The 13,672-nt window shown below is 30.5% G+C and overlaps 2 protein-coding genes and 1 pseudogene across 2 annotated transcripts; 2 read left to right on the forward strand and 1 right to left on the reverse strand.

Moving 5' to 3' along the window:
• The first annotated feature begins 560 nt into the window (after positions 1-560).
• Positions 561-3,221, forward strand: LOC118035453 (transcription factor IIIA). Its single transcript, XM_035041026.2, has 6 exons — positions 561-861; positions 1,261-1,395; positions 1,834-2,122; positions 2,257-2,495; positions 2,630-2,773; positions 2,889-3,221. The coding sequence occupies exons 1-6, from the start codon at positions 721-723 to the stop codon at positions 3,051-3,053; spliced, it is 1,113 nt and encodes a 370-aa protein (XP_034896917.1). The 5' UTR covers positions 561-720; the 3' UTR covers positions 3,054-3,221.
• A 1,922-nt stretch (positions 3,222-5,143) lies between these two features.
• On the forward strand, positions 5,144-7,316 carry LOC118035452 (uncharacterized). The gene is made up of 2 exons (XM_035041025.2): positions 5,144-5,424; positions 6,783-7,316. The coding sequence occupies exons 1-2, from the start codon at positions 5,254-5,256 to the stop codon at positions 7,176-7,178; spliced, it is 567 nt and encodes a 188-aa protein (XP_034896916.1). The 5' UTR covers positions 5,144-5,253; the 3' UTR covers positions 7,179-7,316.
• Positions 7,317-8,866: 1,550 nt separating this feature from the next.
• Positions 8,867-9,313, reverse strand: LOC118035451 (17.3 kDa class I heat shock protein-like; annotated as a pseudogene).
• Between the last annotated feature and the right edge of the window lie 4,359 nt (positions 9,314-13,672).

Here is a 13,672-nt window from a genome sequence, read left to right on the forward strand (position 1 = left end):
ATAATATTTTTTATTTTATTTTTTAAAACTTATTTTTTATATCAATACATTAAAATAATATAAAAATACCAAAAAAATATTGATTTAAAAAAAAATTCACATTTTTTTTAAATAATTTTAAAATGAAGAAGAAAGCAGGCTCTTAATCTTATTCAGCGTAAAATAGCAATATCCAAATGGATGGCATTTTGTTCAAACATGTTTTTTAAAACTCTTGATTTTTTTAACTTTAGATTATTTTTTTTTATTTTTTAAAATTATTTTGATGTACTAATTAAAAAATAAAAAAAAATATTTTAATATATTTTTAAATAAAAAATATTTTTTTAAAAATAATCTATTATATTCTTAAATAAACTCATAAATTGTTTTTGTTTCGTAATCCAACAGTGTTTTTTAAAATGTTTTATTTAAAATTTTTATTAAAATAATATTTTTTATGTAGTGGACCTCTTGTGTCTGTGAATCGGGCCCACTTTAATTTATAGCCTTCTGGTTTGTTTTGGGCTTTTGATTTTCTTTAACCCAAAAACATGCGCAAAATGTAATTATAATTACCTTGTTCGAAAGAAAAAAATAAAAAAGCAAGAGCGACAAGGTCCAGGGCTCGTAGCAGCCACTAGGGTTCTTATAGGTGTAGAAGGGTTTCCATTGGCTCCTCTTTCTGCAATCTGTCCGGACCAAAACTTAAAAAAATCAAAACCCTTTCGAGAGAGAGAGATGGCGATGATGGAGGAAGAACAAGAGGAGAAAGAAAGGCCAGTTATATTCAGAGATATAAGGCGGTATTATTGTGATTATTGCGGTATTTGCAGATCTAAGAAGTCTCTTATCACTTCTCACGTCCTCACTCATCACAAGGTCTGTCTTAAAACATGAATTTCTGTTTCTCTCGTTATATGTTTGTGTCTGTTTAGTTAGTATTGGTAGGCTTCAACTTGTATTGTTGGTTTCGCCTGTTGAACTGGGAAATATGTTTATATTTTAATCTTTAATCGAATTAGGACCAAGATTGTGTCTGTGGTCAGTTTTATTACTAGTTAATTGTTCAGATTTTATTATTCATTATTCTGGGATTTTGTTCTTTTTTTATGATCCCGTGGTTCTTTTTCTTATATTTTATTTGGTATTAATTTACATGATCTTAAAGTTGCTTTGGAACCTAATTCTTTTGTGGGCTATTTAAGAACATGGCTACTTTGAAATTGAAGATTGGTTAAGTTGAATTGCAGCCTTACCATTGTTTTTTCTGTTGCTTAGGAGGAGATGGACGAGGAAAGTGTTGATGGGGATGAGGGAAAGGAGGGAGTCAAATCCAACACATGTGAAAAATGCGGTGCTAGTTTCAAAAAGCCTGCGTATTTGATTCAACACATGCAAAGTCATTCTCTTGAGGTATTTGACCATGATTTTTACCTTTATAGGTTGCTTGCACTCATGGTTTTGCTTTCTATTTGATTTATTTGTTCAAATGATTTTCTTTTTTTGACGCTGCTCAAGGTGGGTCATTTTGTAGCATTTGCACGAATTGAATAGTAAGTATTTTGCAGGAGTACCGTTTTAATTTAGAAAAACATCTGAAAGTTAATGCGTGAGCATTGGATCCCACTCAGAGAACTCCAAAATGCGAGAGGCTTCAAGTTTGGACTTGAATGGACTAGTATCAGGCTGGGAGACCTCCTGAGAAGCTCCATCAAGTGAGCCTCAATCACGTGCCTGTTGAGTTTGAGGTTTGAAGGCTTTTGTTTGTGTCTATTGAGACTAGTTTTGGTGATCTAAGAACTTATTGCTTCTAATGTTTTTCTTACTTTTTTTGTTTTTCTGATTCTGCAGAGACCATTTAAGTGCTTGTTTGATGATTGCCATGCCAGCTATAGAAGGAAAGATCACTTAACTCGCCACCTTCTCCAGCATGAAGGGAAACTTTTCAGGTGTCAAATTGAGAATTGCAATCGTGAATTTGTTTACCCAAGCAACTTGAAAAGGCATGTTAGAGAACTTCATGATGAGAGTTCTCCCTCCAGTAGTTTTGGAGGTGAGAAGCAGTATGCTTGCCAGGAGCCGGGATGTGGGAAGGCATTCAGATATCCATCAAAGCTGCGAAAGCACGAGGATTCTCATGGTAAGTTGCTTTATTTTCACGCATACACTAATATCACAGTTGATGTTTTTTTGAAATGAGGAAGTTATTCAGGATTGGGAATTTCATCAATTTATCCTACATGCAGTTTCTGATTATTATCCTCTCTAATGCAGTGAGCCTGGACCACGTGGAGGCAATGTGTTTAGAACCAGGCTGTATGAAACATTTTTCTAATAAGGAATGCCTGAAGGCCCACATTCATTCCAGCCACCAATACATTAACTGTGATATATGTGGCACAAAACAGCTGAAAAAGAACATCAAGAGGCATCTCCGCACCCATGAACCTGCCAGTGATTCAACAGAGAGAATCAAATGCCATTTCAAGGGTTGTCAGCACACATTCTCTACTGTAAGATGTCACTAATGTTATATTATCCACTTTTCTATTTTTTATAGTATTTAATTCTGATAAGTGAGCCATTATCTGCTTGCCCAGAATCTTTTTTTTTTTTTTTTAATTTGGTTTTTCCTGTTTGTGTGCAGAAAACAAATCTTAATCAGCATGTGAAGGCAGTGCACCTTGAACACAGGCCTTTTTTGTGTGGATTTCCAGGTTGTGACATGAGATTCGCATACAAACATGTGAGAGATAACCATGAAAAGTCTGGTTTGCATGTCTATACTCCTGTAAGTTCTATGTGCAGGTCTTTCAAACACATTTTGCTCATCAACGTGGAAATCTGTATTGCTAACATGTCTAGAAAATGAATTGGCATTCTGAATTGGATTACTTTTGGATCAGGGTGATTTTGTGGAGTCTGATCGGCAGTTCAGATCTAGGCCAAGAGGTGGGAGGAAGAGGGAATTCCCAACTGTTGAAATGTTGATACGCAAGAGAGTAACTCCAACTAAATTGGATGAGTGCCACCCATGGTTGCATGAAATTGAGAGAGAGGACCAGTTGTGAATCATGCCCTACCTACCTAGATGTACTTGCATTCTCTGTTCATATGGAAGTTGTAATGTCTTTGGCATATTATGTTGTTATCATCTTTAGGATAATGGAGGCATCAATAGCATGGAAGGCGTTATGAATGGTAATATTGTATGGTAATAAGTATGTAAATTGCAGCTCTTTGGCCTCGGTTCTTCCTTTTCGAAAGGCGCCTTTATTATCTTTCTAAGTTGAGATCATGATTCTGTATAGCCTTTATTATCTTTCTAAGTTGAGATCGTGATTCTGTATAGTTTTTAGAACCCGTTTGGAATTGAGTCTAACCTGTATTTTTTAATTAAAATTAATTTTTTTAGTGTTTTTTTTATTATTTTGATCTGCTGAAATTAGAAATAAAATTTAAAAAATAAAAGGATGATATTATTTTGAGGCAAATTGATTTGTTTGATTCGCCCGTCTTTTAACAATTTAATACATAAAAGGCTGTAACCTCTTCCTGCCCATCCCAAGCAGCAAGAACAAGAGGGGATCTTGGCGATTCTGATTAACTTGCGAAAAACAGGGAAAAGTAAATCACATCTTCCTCTTAATTGAGGGCTCGATAAGCATAAGCCTTTTCTAGTAGTCCCACAGTTCCTTACAGAACACTTGCTACTGTGGTCGGAAACGCACCTTCACAGTTCCTTACAGATACTGTGGTCTGAAACGCACCTTCACAGTTCCTTACAGAACACTTGCTACTGTGGTCAGAAACGCACCTTCGTAGAGGAACGTGCTACTTTATAAAAGTCCGGGGCAAAGGAGCCAAGACAGACTGCTGCTAGCACTACTTATGGCTTTAAAGTCTCACAGTAAAGTAAGAGGGTTTCTTCCCCATCATGTGCAGCTCCATCTCCAAGACATTTGGCATCTGTCACCTCTTTTGCCCTTTGAACAGCAACCGGAAACAGGCATACACGCAGGTCAGCTGGTCAACTCACTTCTTTGTCTGGTATGGCCACTGGAGTATTGAAATTTTTTAATTTATGGATGCATTGAGTTGCCCTCAGGGGCATCAAAGCTATGTTTGTTTGTCAATAGGCTATTTGAATCAATCAATATTAAATTCAATTCCACATGTGCTTTGCTTCTAAATAAGGTATGGAGAAAGCAATGATGTTAAAGAATGTGGGGTTCGAAGAGGAAAGGGAAAACAGAAGGTATGTTTTTTTTTTTTTTTGACAGAGAAAGTTATGGATCATATAAAGTTACTTTGTAGGGTTTTTGAAGGATAAAAAGAGCGAGTATTTTTAAAATGTTATTTTCAATGTTAATTTCAAAAGAAATTACCATAGCTCATTTGATTTGCTTTTGCATATTTTTATGAATTTAATTTAATTTGGAATTCAAATCAATACTTTCAAAATAGTTCTAAACACAAAAATTAATTTAACTTATAATTTGAATTCAATTCACAAGTTTCAAATTTGTTGTATATAAATTAAGTAAAAATAGCTTATGCTCATGAACCATTTTTTTCATAAACTCTTTTATAAATAGATAAATATTGTTTTTTGACTAAAATTAAAACTCACACGGTTGGGGAAATTCAATAGGGGTGTTCAAAAAACCTGATTCGTTTATAATATCTTCGTTAATTGACCTCATTCAACTCAATTTGTGAAAGTTAAATAATAAGAATATCACAAACAATAATAGGTAAAAAAAAAACCTTAAAAATAGATATTATATATTAAGTGGCTGGTCTAAATTTTTAAAACTCACTCAACCTAATCTAAATTGTATGCTCTATAAAAACAAATTTAATTTGTTGTTATATGTTTTTTTATTCTTTTGCAATTGATTATTCTATTTTATTTAATTGATTTGATATATTATGACTAAATTGTTAGATAAAGCTTATAACAAATTTTAGACTAATTTATTTAACTCAAATATTAGTTGTAATTAAGTTTTGATCTATGAAAATTAACAATATAAATTCAATCTGTAAAAATTATAATAGATATTTATAATATTATAAAAAAATTTATTTCAAGTTTAAAAATATTAAATAAATAAAATATCAAAAAATTAAATGGGATATAATTATACTCACATACCCGATCCAGAATGCCATGAACCCTGTAATTCAGCCAGTAACTTCAAGTCCATAAGTATATTATTTTTACTCAAACCAGCCACTAGTTCCTCCCACAAAGAACTGAAGAAGATGGCCTGCATATTATCTTCTTCTGCAGCTCTTTCAACTCGGTCACTTCTCTCCACGGACTCGATCCCAACTCAGTCGTCTCGCTCAATCAAACCCAATTCAATCTCATGGGTCTCTTCGTTTCCCACTATAAACATCTCAATCAACAACAACCCACCCTCACTCAACAAGGTATGCACTTTCTTCTTCAATCTCTCGTTACACTCTGTTTGTTTTCTGAGAAAGTCTTTGAAAAGGGAAACAATTTTGAATAATATGTTGAGTATCACGTTTTTCTGCTTTTCTGTGGTTTTGGGTATTTTTTAGAGATGTTTTTGTAGTGGGTGGAGCTAGTTATAGTTATAGAGAGATGGTTAAGTTTTTTTTCAATTCTTGCGATGTGGGGTGTTATTATATTTTCTCAATGAGTGGTAACATTTGAAGAAGAAAGAAAATGAGATTTCAATGTGATATGCATGAGATGCTGATGCAAAATCTGCACTATTTTAGTGAAAACTGAGGATGAAGGGAAATGGAAAAGGTCTTAACTTTATTATTTTAGTGACCCCAAGTCCCAATTTTTATGTTTTGATATAGTAGTAGGAGCAGGTCAACTCCATCAGAAATCATTTGATTTTATAGAAAATTAGATTGGTTGTGTTCGTATCTTACACAACTTTCGGTAGTAGAAGATGATGAAACACGCTAGTTTCTCAATGAATTCTTACAGCTGAAAAATTGTTAGAAAACAGTTATTACTTGCTTGTATCTTCTCACTATTAGTATGGTAGCTGAACCAGGAAGGCTCCTTATCCTAAAGGACATACTCGTTGCAGTATGATGTAGCTACCCTCGTTTGTGTAATCATCTTGTTCATTTTTTCCTTATTAAACTATGGCTACTGCTTTATATTAAAAAAAAAAAAACACAAGAAAATACAAAGAAAAAAGCAGGGCACTTGCTTCTCCATGTTGATGCATTAGACATTGATGCCTGTCCTAGTATGGTGAAGGAAAAGGAATAATTTAGTAGTTTTTGTTCCAAATATGCTCTCATTTATAGTTATATTGTTTCGTAGCTATTCAGGTCATGGCTTAGATGTGATTTGCAGCCACCATGGAGAAAATGCTACAGATTAATATCCTATCAATCGACATTGATCTTCCTCTTTTCTGTTTTTGCGAATGAAATTTTGATTCATTGATTCACCTCTGAATTTCTCCACAAAGCATTAAAATATGGTTTTTGTATTAATGCATCTACCTTTGATGATCACCATAAATAGAACTCAATGCTATTTATGATCTTCCCTGGAACTGTATTTTGCATCCTAACAGTCAACAGAAGAGTTACAGAAATTTGAGGTTTACTGTCATGTGTGATAGTTTTTTTTGGTAATTATTATTGTTGGTCGTGCATTACTTTTATGGAATCCTCTGAATTGCTTGAACCTAGAGGTTCCGCGTCATCTTTAGAGCAGAAATTAGTGTTGTTTCAGATGACCTTTCAAGGAAGAAACTTTCTCTGATATTTGTCACTGAAATCTGCAGAATTCTTTCATTCAAGCTGCGTGGACCAGAAGATCTCGAGGTGAACTTGAGAAGAAACCTAACAAAAAATCTTGGAAACAGAGGACAGAAATGTATATGAAGCCATTCTTACTAAATGTTTTCTTTTCAAGGAAATTTATTCAGGCAAAAGTGATGCACCGAGGAACAAGTAAAGTGATATCAGTTGCTACTACAAATGCCAAGGATCTTAGACACAGTTTACCATCACTCACAGATCACAATGCCTGTAGAATTGTAGGGAAGCTTATTGCTGAGAGATCCAAGGAAGCCGATGTGTATGCAATATCATATGAACCTCGAAAGGATGAGCGGATTGAAGGTAAACTTGGAATTGTTATTGATACTATTAAGGAGAATGGGATCATATTTGTTTGAGCATATTATTGCTTGCAGGTTTTGTTGTTGTAAATGACGTTGGAATTTAGGTTTTGTTGTTGTAAATGACATTGGAATCTAACAATGATCTTTTTTCTAACATGTCTAATAGAAGATTTCCCATGGAATTCTCTGGTCTTCTCTGCCTGCTTTAGCATGCTTGCTTCATTGATGTCCGGTTAAGGAATTTTAGCTTTATGCAATTGAATTTTCAGTTGTTACAAACCAAATCATTACTCAGCTAGTGTGTTTGGTATTGTGATAATTTTTGTGGTTATGGTTTGAAAAAAATTGCTTTATAAAAAGTACTTTTGATCAAAATTAGTTTGGTATTTATATATGTTTGGTTAAAACTGTGGTTAAAATTGAGATTGAATAAAAAATAGTTTAATGTGTTTAGTTAAAAATGCTTTTTAAATTGATGTTATAAAATAACTAAAAAAGATGTATATTAATATTGATGGTTTTTAATTTAAATATTGTAAATTTAACTACTACTATTATATTATTAAATAAATAATACTTTATATCAAATATTTTTTTATTATTCTATTAACCTATTTATAATTTCTTCACGTACAAAATTCATCCAATAAGAACTACTATTTTCGTGGTTTTTTTAGTGTGCATAAAATTAGGTAAAATATCATCAGAAATAAAATTAGAATTGTGATCAAATTTTGTAAATGTTATGTCATCATGTGATCTCCTTCTAATTTATATAGTGTCATTGAATAATATTAAATATTAATTTTTCGAGTAAAATACAATTAAAAAAAATAAATTTTTTTTACTAGGTCTGCACTTTTTAAATAAACAGTGTAAAGTTAATTAATTTACTTTATACTGCTCACTTCTTGAAGTGAACATTGTTCTTGAATAATGTCGAGTTAATTAATTTACTCTGCACAGACGCGCGGCTCAAGGGAAAGAAGTAGATCAATTCTGCTTTTGAATAACCTGCAGCCAAAACATAAATTATAGTGAATTCTCCGTACAGTAAATAATGTTTTTTATTTTACTTTTTATTTTACTAAACTTTTAATTTATGCGATTTGCTTCAAGCAACCAAGACACTTTTGGCTTCCATAAAGTCGTGGAAATGACTGCACCTGTGACGTGTTTACAATTTAACAGATACACTTGATCTAAGCAATTATCTATGGCTGAATATTGGTGTTTTAACTTGCAGTCTATACATCTTGAACGTATGATAGTTGAAGCTTTCCCCTCCATAGACGTTACTTTCTAGCTCAGTATCTTCTCTTTGAAAAGGCAGATGCATAAGTTTGCTACTATTTTAGAAGTCTGCTACCTTACTTTACTTTATTCATCTATGATACTCTGCTAGTTTTCGATGTTTCATCAGCTTTGCTTTTTCTCTTTTTTTAATTTTTCCATTTCATCCCTGAGCATGATGGAGCCTATTAGCCAATTCAGAAATTCAAGCTTTCCGTCCTGAAGAAGAATATGTTTGGGTTTTATTAGCTTAATGTCATCCTGAATAGTGTATTTGATTGATGACCTTGCTGTTTTTTTTGGCTTAAAAATCAACATCCAGTCGAATTTCTTGTGATCTACAGACGAACAGAGTAAAGAAGAGAAGAAAACCTGAAATCACAAGCAAACACTTGAATGCATATTAACAAGGACACCAAGATCTTCAGCTACTAACATGAGATTTGCGCATTTGATGAAGATCAATAGGAGGTATAATCCCATTCAACCAGAGATTTCAATAGCCTGGACATCAGGTTTCTTAACTTCCTTCTTAGGCACAGTCACAGCAAGAACACCATTCTCCATAGAAGCCTTAATCCGATCCATCTTTGCTATGCTCGACACGATGCCATGTCTTATTCTTGTCTTCCTTCTCCACATTCCTCTCCCAACTTATCTGAAGCACCCTACCATCCTTAATTTCCACCCTCACGTGCTCCTTTTTAAGATCTGCGTTGAAAACATGGGCTTCAGAGGTCTCCTTCCACTTTCCAGTCAATGTGAATGTTGGGAAATGCTGAGTTTTCATGAGAGATAAGTGAATTAGATGAAGGAAAAGGGAAGTCCTTGAAGGGACCCCAAGTGAAGGGATCAAAGATGGTGCCTCATCGGTTGTCAAAGAAGCATGGAATCATTGCCGTCTTTTTGAACACTGGCTGTCTTGTTTGCTGCTTTTTGTTTATGGTTCTGGATGTCGAGGAAAGGGGGATAGGTTTGGTATTTTGTAGGAAGTAAAGGAGACACCTGGTACTATACTGGACAATCTCTTTATGAATTGATGGACCAAAGTTTCTTATGTAGTTTTTTGGATTTAATTTTTAAAATATTTTTTTATTGAAAAATATATTTTTTAAAAAAAAATTATTTTTAATATTAGCATATCAAAACAATCCAGAATCATAAAAAAATTAATTTAAAATAAAATAAAATAAATTAAATACAAAAAATAAATATTCTAATAAATTCTTCATGCATGGGCTTGAATCTAGAATTAACGCTCAAATGATTTGGAAATGCAATTTTTATATGTTTTGATACTTTATTTTTATGTCCTAATTTAAAATGAATAAAAACTATTTTACTTACTAACATTTAAACATGGTATTTTAAAATCTACCTATGCTTTCCACTTTTATCTAGAATGAGTCCTTTTCAACTTTCTTTTAGGTGGTAGCTTATTTTTCTTTCTTTTTCCGTATCTTTCTTCCAATAATTTTAGATTGAGGTTATATGCCTTTAAATTTAACATATTTTATTTTATAATGCCTAGTTTATTGAGGTTTTATGCATAATATGTTGAATAATAACGTGGATTTTATAGAGCAAAAGATCTATTCACTTTTTACTAAGCAATTTAAATAGTAATTGAGGAAAATATTTAATTTCCTCCGTGTTGAATATTATTTTCGAGGCTTCTCAACGCCACTTTTTTTTTTTGTATGTTGTTCAAGAAAAAGTATTTCATAGCCTAATAAATCAACTATTTTCTTTGTATTAGGATAAAAATAGCTCTTGATTGACAAGTGCTCATAATCAGGAACCTATTGATATGAATTAGGTAGATTTTAGAAAGTTAAGAAAGTTTATTCTATTTTTTAATTGTTCAAATTGTAAGGCCAATATCTAGAAAATTGTATTCCTTTAAATTATTGGGGCCAATATATGGATATATCCTCAAAATCATTTGAAGAAAAAATTTAGTATCAATTTATATGCATAAATTGTGCTAAAAATATCTTTTATTATCGAATAAAAAAAAAAAACATCCATGAAACCAAAATGCTAAAGATTTTATATCCAATAGTCAAATTAACTTCATGTAAAGAGATAATTATAAGGACATCTTCAAGCCAACTTCCATGCATCAAGAGATTAAGCTACTTTTATATTGGATTTTAAACCATTTATGTCAAATTGATGTATTTATAATTGTTTTTGGGCATTTATAAAATGAAAGGCTCACATGGATTTGTGATAAATTAAAGACTATTTTTTTTTAAGAAAAAAAATATTGGATTCAAAATGAGAGTTTCAACATTTAAAATAAAAGCATCTTACTTCATGTTATATTGATTTCCCATTTATTGATGAAAACTTGTGACTTAATGGTATAAAGAATTATATGCACAACATAAATATTGTGGGATCACAAGCTGTATAGATATTATTTATAATCTTTTAATATGCTAGGGCATTCCAATGAGCATGTAGCTCAACTGGCAATAGAGTTCTCCTCCTTCAATGAGGTCTCGTGTTCGAGCCTCTCCTTTGTAAGAAAACTTTGTAAGAAAAAAACAAATTGGGTTCGATTTTGGACATAACTATATCTTTCTAAGCAAGACTTTCCCTCTTAATGTTTATTGGGAGTGGAAAGGACATTTGGGGTTTAAAAATTATTCTAAGCAAGACTTTATTTTTTAAGGCTTATTGGGAATGAAAAATACATTTCGAGATTTTAAAAGAGGGATTGCCCCTAGTATGTCTTGAAATTTAACTAAGTTCAAAAGGTTTAAATGAATTTTTCATTATATTTATCTAATCATGAATGAAAATAAAATGCCAAAAATATATTTTTAAATAAATATCTTTTGTTTTCAAAAAACAAAATAAGACAAAAAAAAAAAAAAAAGCACAACTCATTAAAAGATGTGGTTTAGTCTAAAACACACATGGGAAATGTATTTAATAAAAAATAAAGCTCAAATATATTCAATAAAAGATAAAATGATCTATTTCACTTATTCAGTTTTCAATCAGCTTCTTTGTTCAAATATCTTCTGATAATGATGAGAGCTCATAACCATTTCAAATGCCCTAAGTTTTATGATAAATTATTTACATCAAAGATTAAGACACTATATAAGAAATTTTAGCTTGTTTGAGAATAATTTTTTTTTTTTTTTGTCTTGTTTTGAGGTGATTTTAGTTCCCGAGATAATTGTTTGGATGTGTCTAAATTCCATGGGGAATTGGTCCCGTAAAAAATTAGGATTGACTTTTAAATCACACTTAAAGTATTTATTATTTATCTGAAGTATTTTCAAATATATATGGTTATTTCCTGGCTAACTACATATGATTTTTTTGTATAATTGTCCATTTGACTTGTGATTTTTTATTTTTAAAAAAACATTTTATATGTAAGTCCACTCAAGGAAAAATCTTATCAATATTTTTATTATATAATAAACCATAATAATGTCCATAAATAAATTGAGCGATGGCTCTGGACCATTATGCCTTTATTTTATAGAATTTGATAATGCAACGTATTAATCCAAACATTTTAAAAATGCAAAAAACAATATTATAAATGGTTCATTAATTTGTTATATAATCAAAAAATTAAAGGAGTTTATTGACCTTAATAATAACAATATGAAAATGTTTGAAAAAGAAAAAGAAAACATTTGACAAGATAACAACGTATCCAATCCAAACAAGAAACATGTTTTGAAAACTAGATTCTAATGTGAGATTTGTTTTACGCTCTTAATGACGTAACTTTTTTACCATAGCTCTCTGATTTGGATAAAATAAAATTTATATTTTATATAGGTTATAATCTTGATATTTTATGAAAAAAGTGGTCGTAATCTTGATGATTTTATTTATTTATTTTTTGAATGAAAACAATTATGTCAATATCATGAACATTTTTTTTCTAAAAATAAAAATTAAAAATAAGATATATATTTTTTTATGACCAGACACTTGTTTCTATGAAAGCAAATCCAACATTACTCTTAGGGTACAATTATGAGTGTGGTGCGGTATGGTTAAAATTATATTTTGTTTTAATTATAGTTTTGAATGTATTTGATTAAGAAATTGTTTGTTTTTATGTTTTAAAAATATTTTTTTTAAAAATTAAATTTTTTATTTGCTTTAACTTAATTTTTTATATATATTTTTAGATCATTTTAATATGTTAATATGTTGATGTCAATAATAATTTTTTAAAAAAAAATAAAAAAAAAATATTTTAAAAAAACAACAGACAAACTTTAAATCAACCCATATCATATTAAAAATTTATATTATAATTTGTCGTTTTATTTTTTGAACCACATCTACAAAAATTACTGAAAGTCAATCACACACTTACTGTAAAGAAATGTAAATATGGGTAACATTTTTTTTTTCATTATGTTTTACAATTAATTATAGTAAAAAATAATAATGCTCTGGCATAATTTTCTACGTGATGTCACGTCATGGTAAAGAGTTTTCCACAGGAAGGATATCATGTCCAGTAGTCAGCTATGTGTCAGCTTATATTAAGCTCCATCACATATTTCCCTACCACACTAACGTAAAGCACCATGAAGAATTATGCATCTGTTAATAAATAAATATTAACATTATTTGTTTAATAAATAAATAAGTTTTTTTTCCTTCTTTTTAAAATGATTTTTTTAATTCTTCATTTAATATTTTATTCACTAAAAATTAAATTTTATACTTTTTTTTTTACAAGATTATATATCAATCTTGTCACTTGAATTACAAGTTTAATGGATTAACCCGAGTATATTTTTTTTAGTTATTTTTAAATTATTTTTTATAATTTCATCATAAAATATTGAATTGGTCGAGAATTGTTCTTTATAATTTTTTTATTTGTTTTCTATAAGGTTATTTAGGACTCATAACTCAAGTCACGGTTTTGGCTGACTATGTGGATTGACTCGGGTTATTTTTTTTTTTAATTGATTTTTTTATTTCTTGTTTCAACATTAAATTAATTGAGAATTGATTTTTATGTTTTTGTTATTATTTTTTTCCAAAGGCTTATCCTGGTTTCATGATCTAAGTCTCAGGTTTGACAGGTTAACCTGGGTTGACTTGAGTTTTTTTTTTTTTTTTCTAATTGATTTATTTTTTCAATTTCATACTTCAATATTTGGTTCATTGTAAATTAGACTTTATAATTTATTTTGATTTGTTTTCTGTAGAGTTATCGTGGTCTCATGTCTATGGTTGCGGATTTG

The sequence above is a fragment of the Populus alba genome, chromosome 13, assembly GCF_005239225.2.
Source record: "Populus alba chromosome 13, ASM523922v2, whole genome shotgun sequence".
Classification (NCBI taxonomy): Eukaryota; Viridiplantae; Streptophyta; class Magnoliopsida; order Malpighiales; family Salicaceae; genus Populus; species Populus alba.

What these genes read in the sequence shown, in the direction of transcription:
- LOC118035453 (XM_035041026.2), top strand. Translation starts at nt 721, where the DNA reads ATGGCGATGATGGAGGAAGAACAAGAGGAGAAAGAAAGGCCAGTTATA. An exon ending in TGCAAAGTCATTCTCTTGAG is followed by an intron (nt 1,396 to 1,833) that starts GTATTTGACCAT and finishes CTGATTCTGCAG; the next exon opens with AGACCATTTAAGTGCTTGTT. An exon ending in AAAGCACGAGGATTCTCATG is followed by an intron (nt 2,123 to 2,256) that starts GTAAGTTGCTTT and finishes TCTCTAATGCAG; the next exon opens with TGAGCCTGGACCACGTGGAG.
- LOC118035452 (XM_035041025.2), top strand. Translation starts at nt 5,254, where the DNA reads ATGGCCTGCATATTATCTTCTTCTGCAGCTCTTTCAACTCGGTCACTT. An exon ending in ACCCACCCTCACTCAACAAG is followed by an intron (nt 5,425 to 6,782) that starts GTATGCACTTTC and finishes TGAAATCTGCAG; the next exon opens with AATTCTTTCATTCAAGCTGC.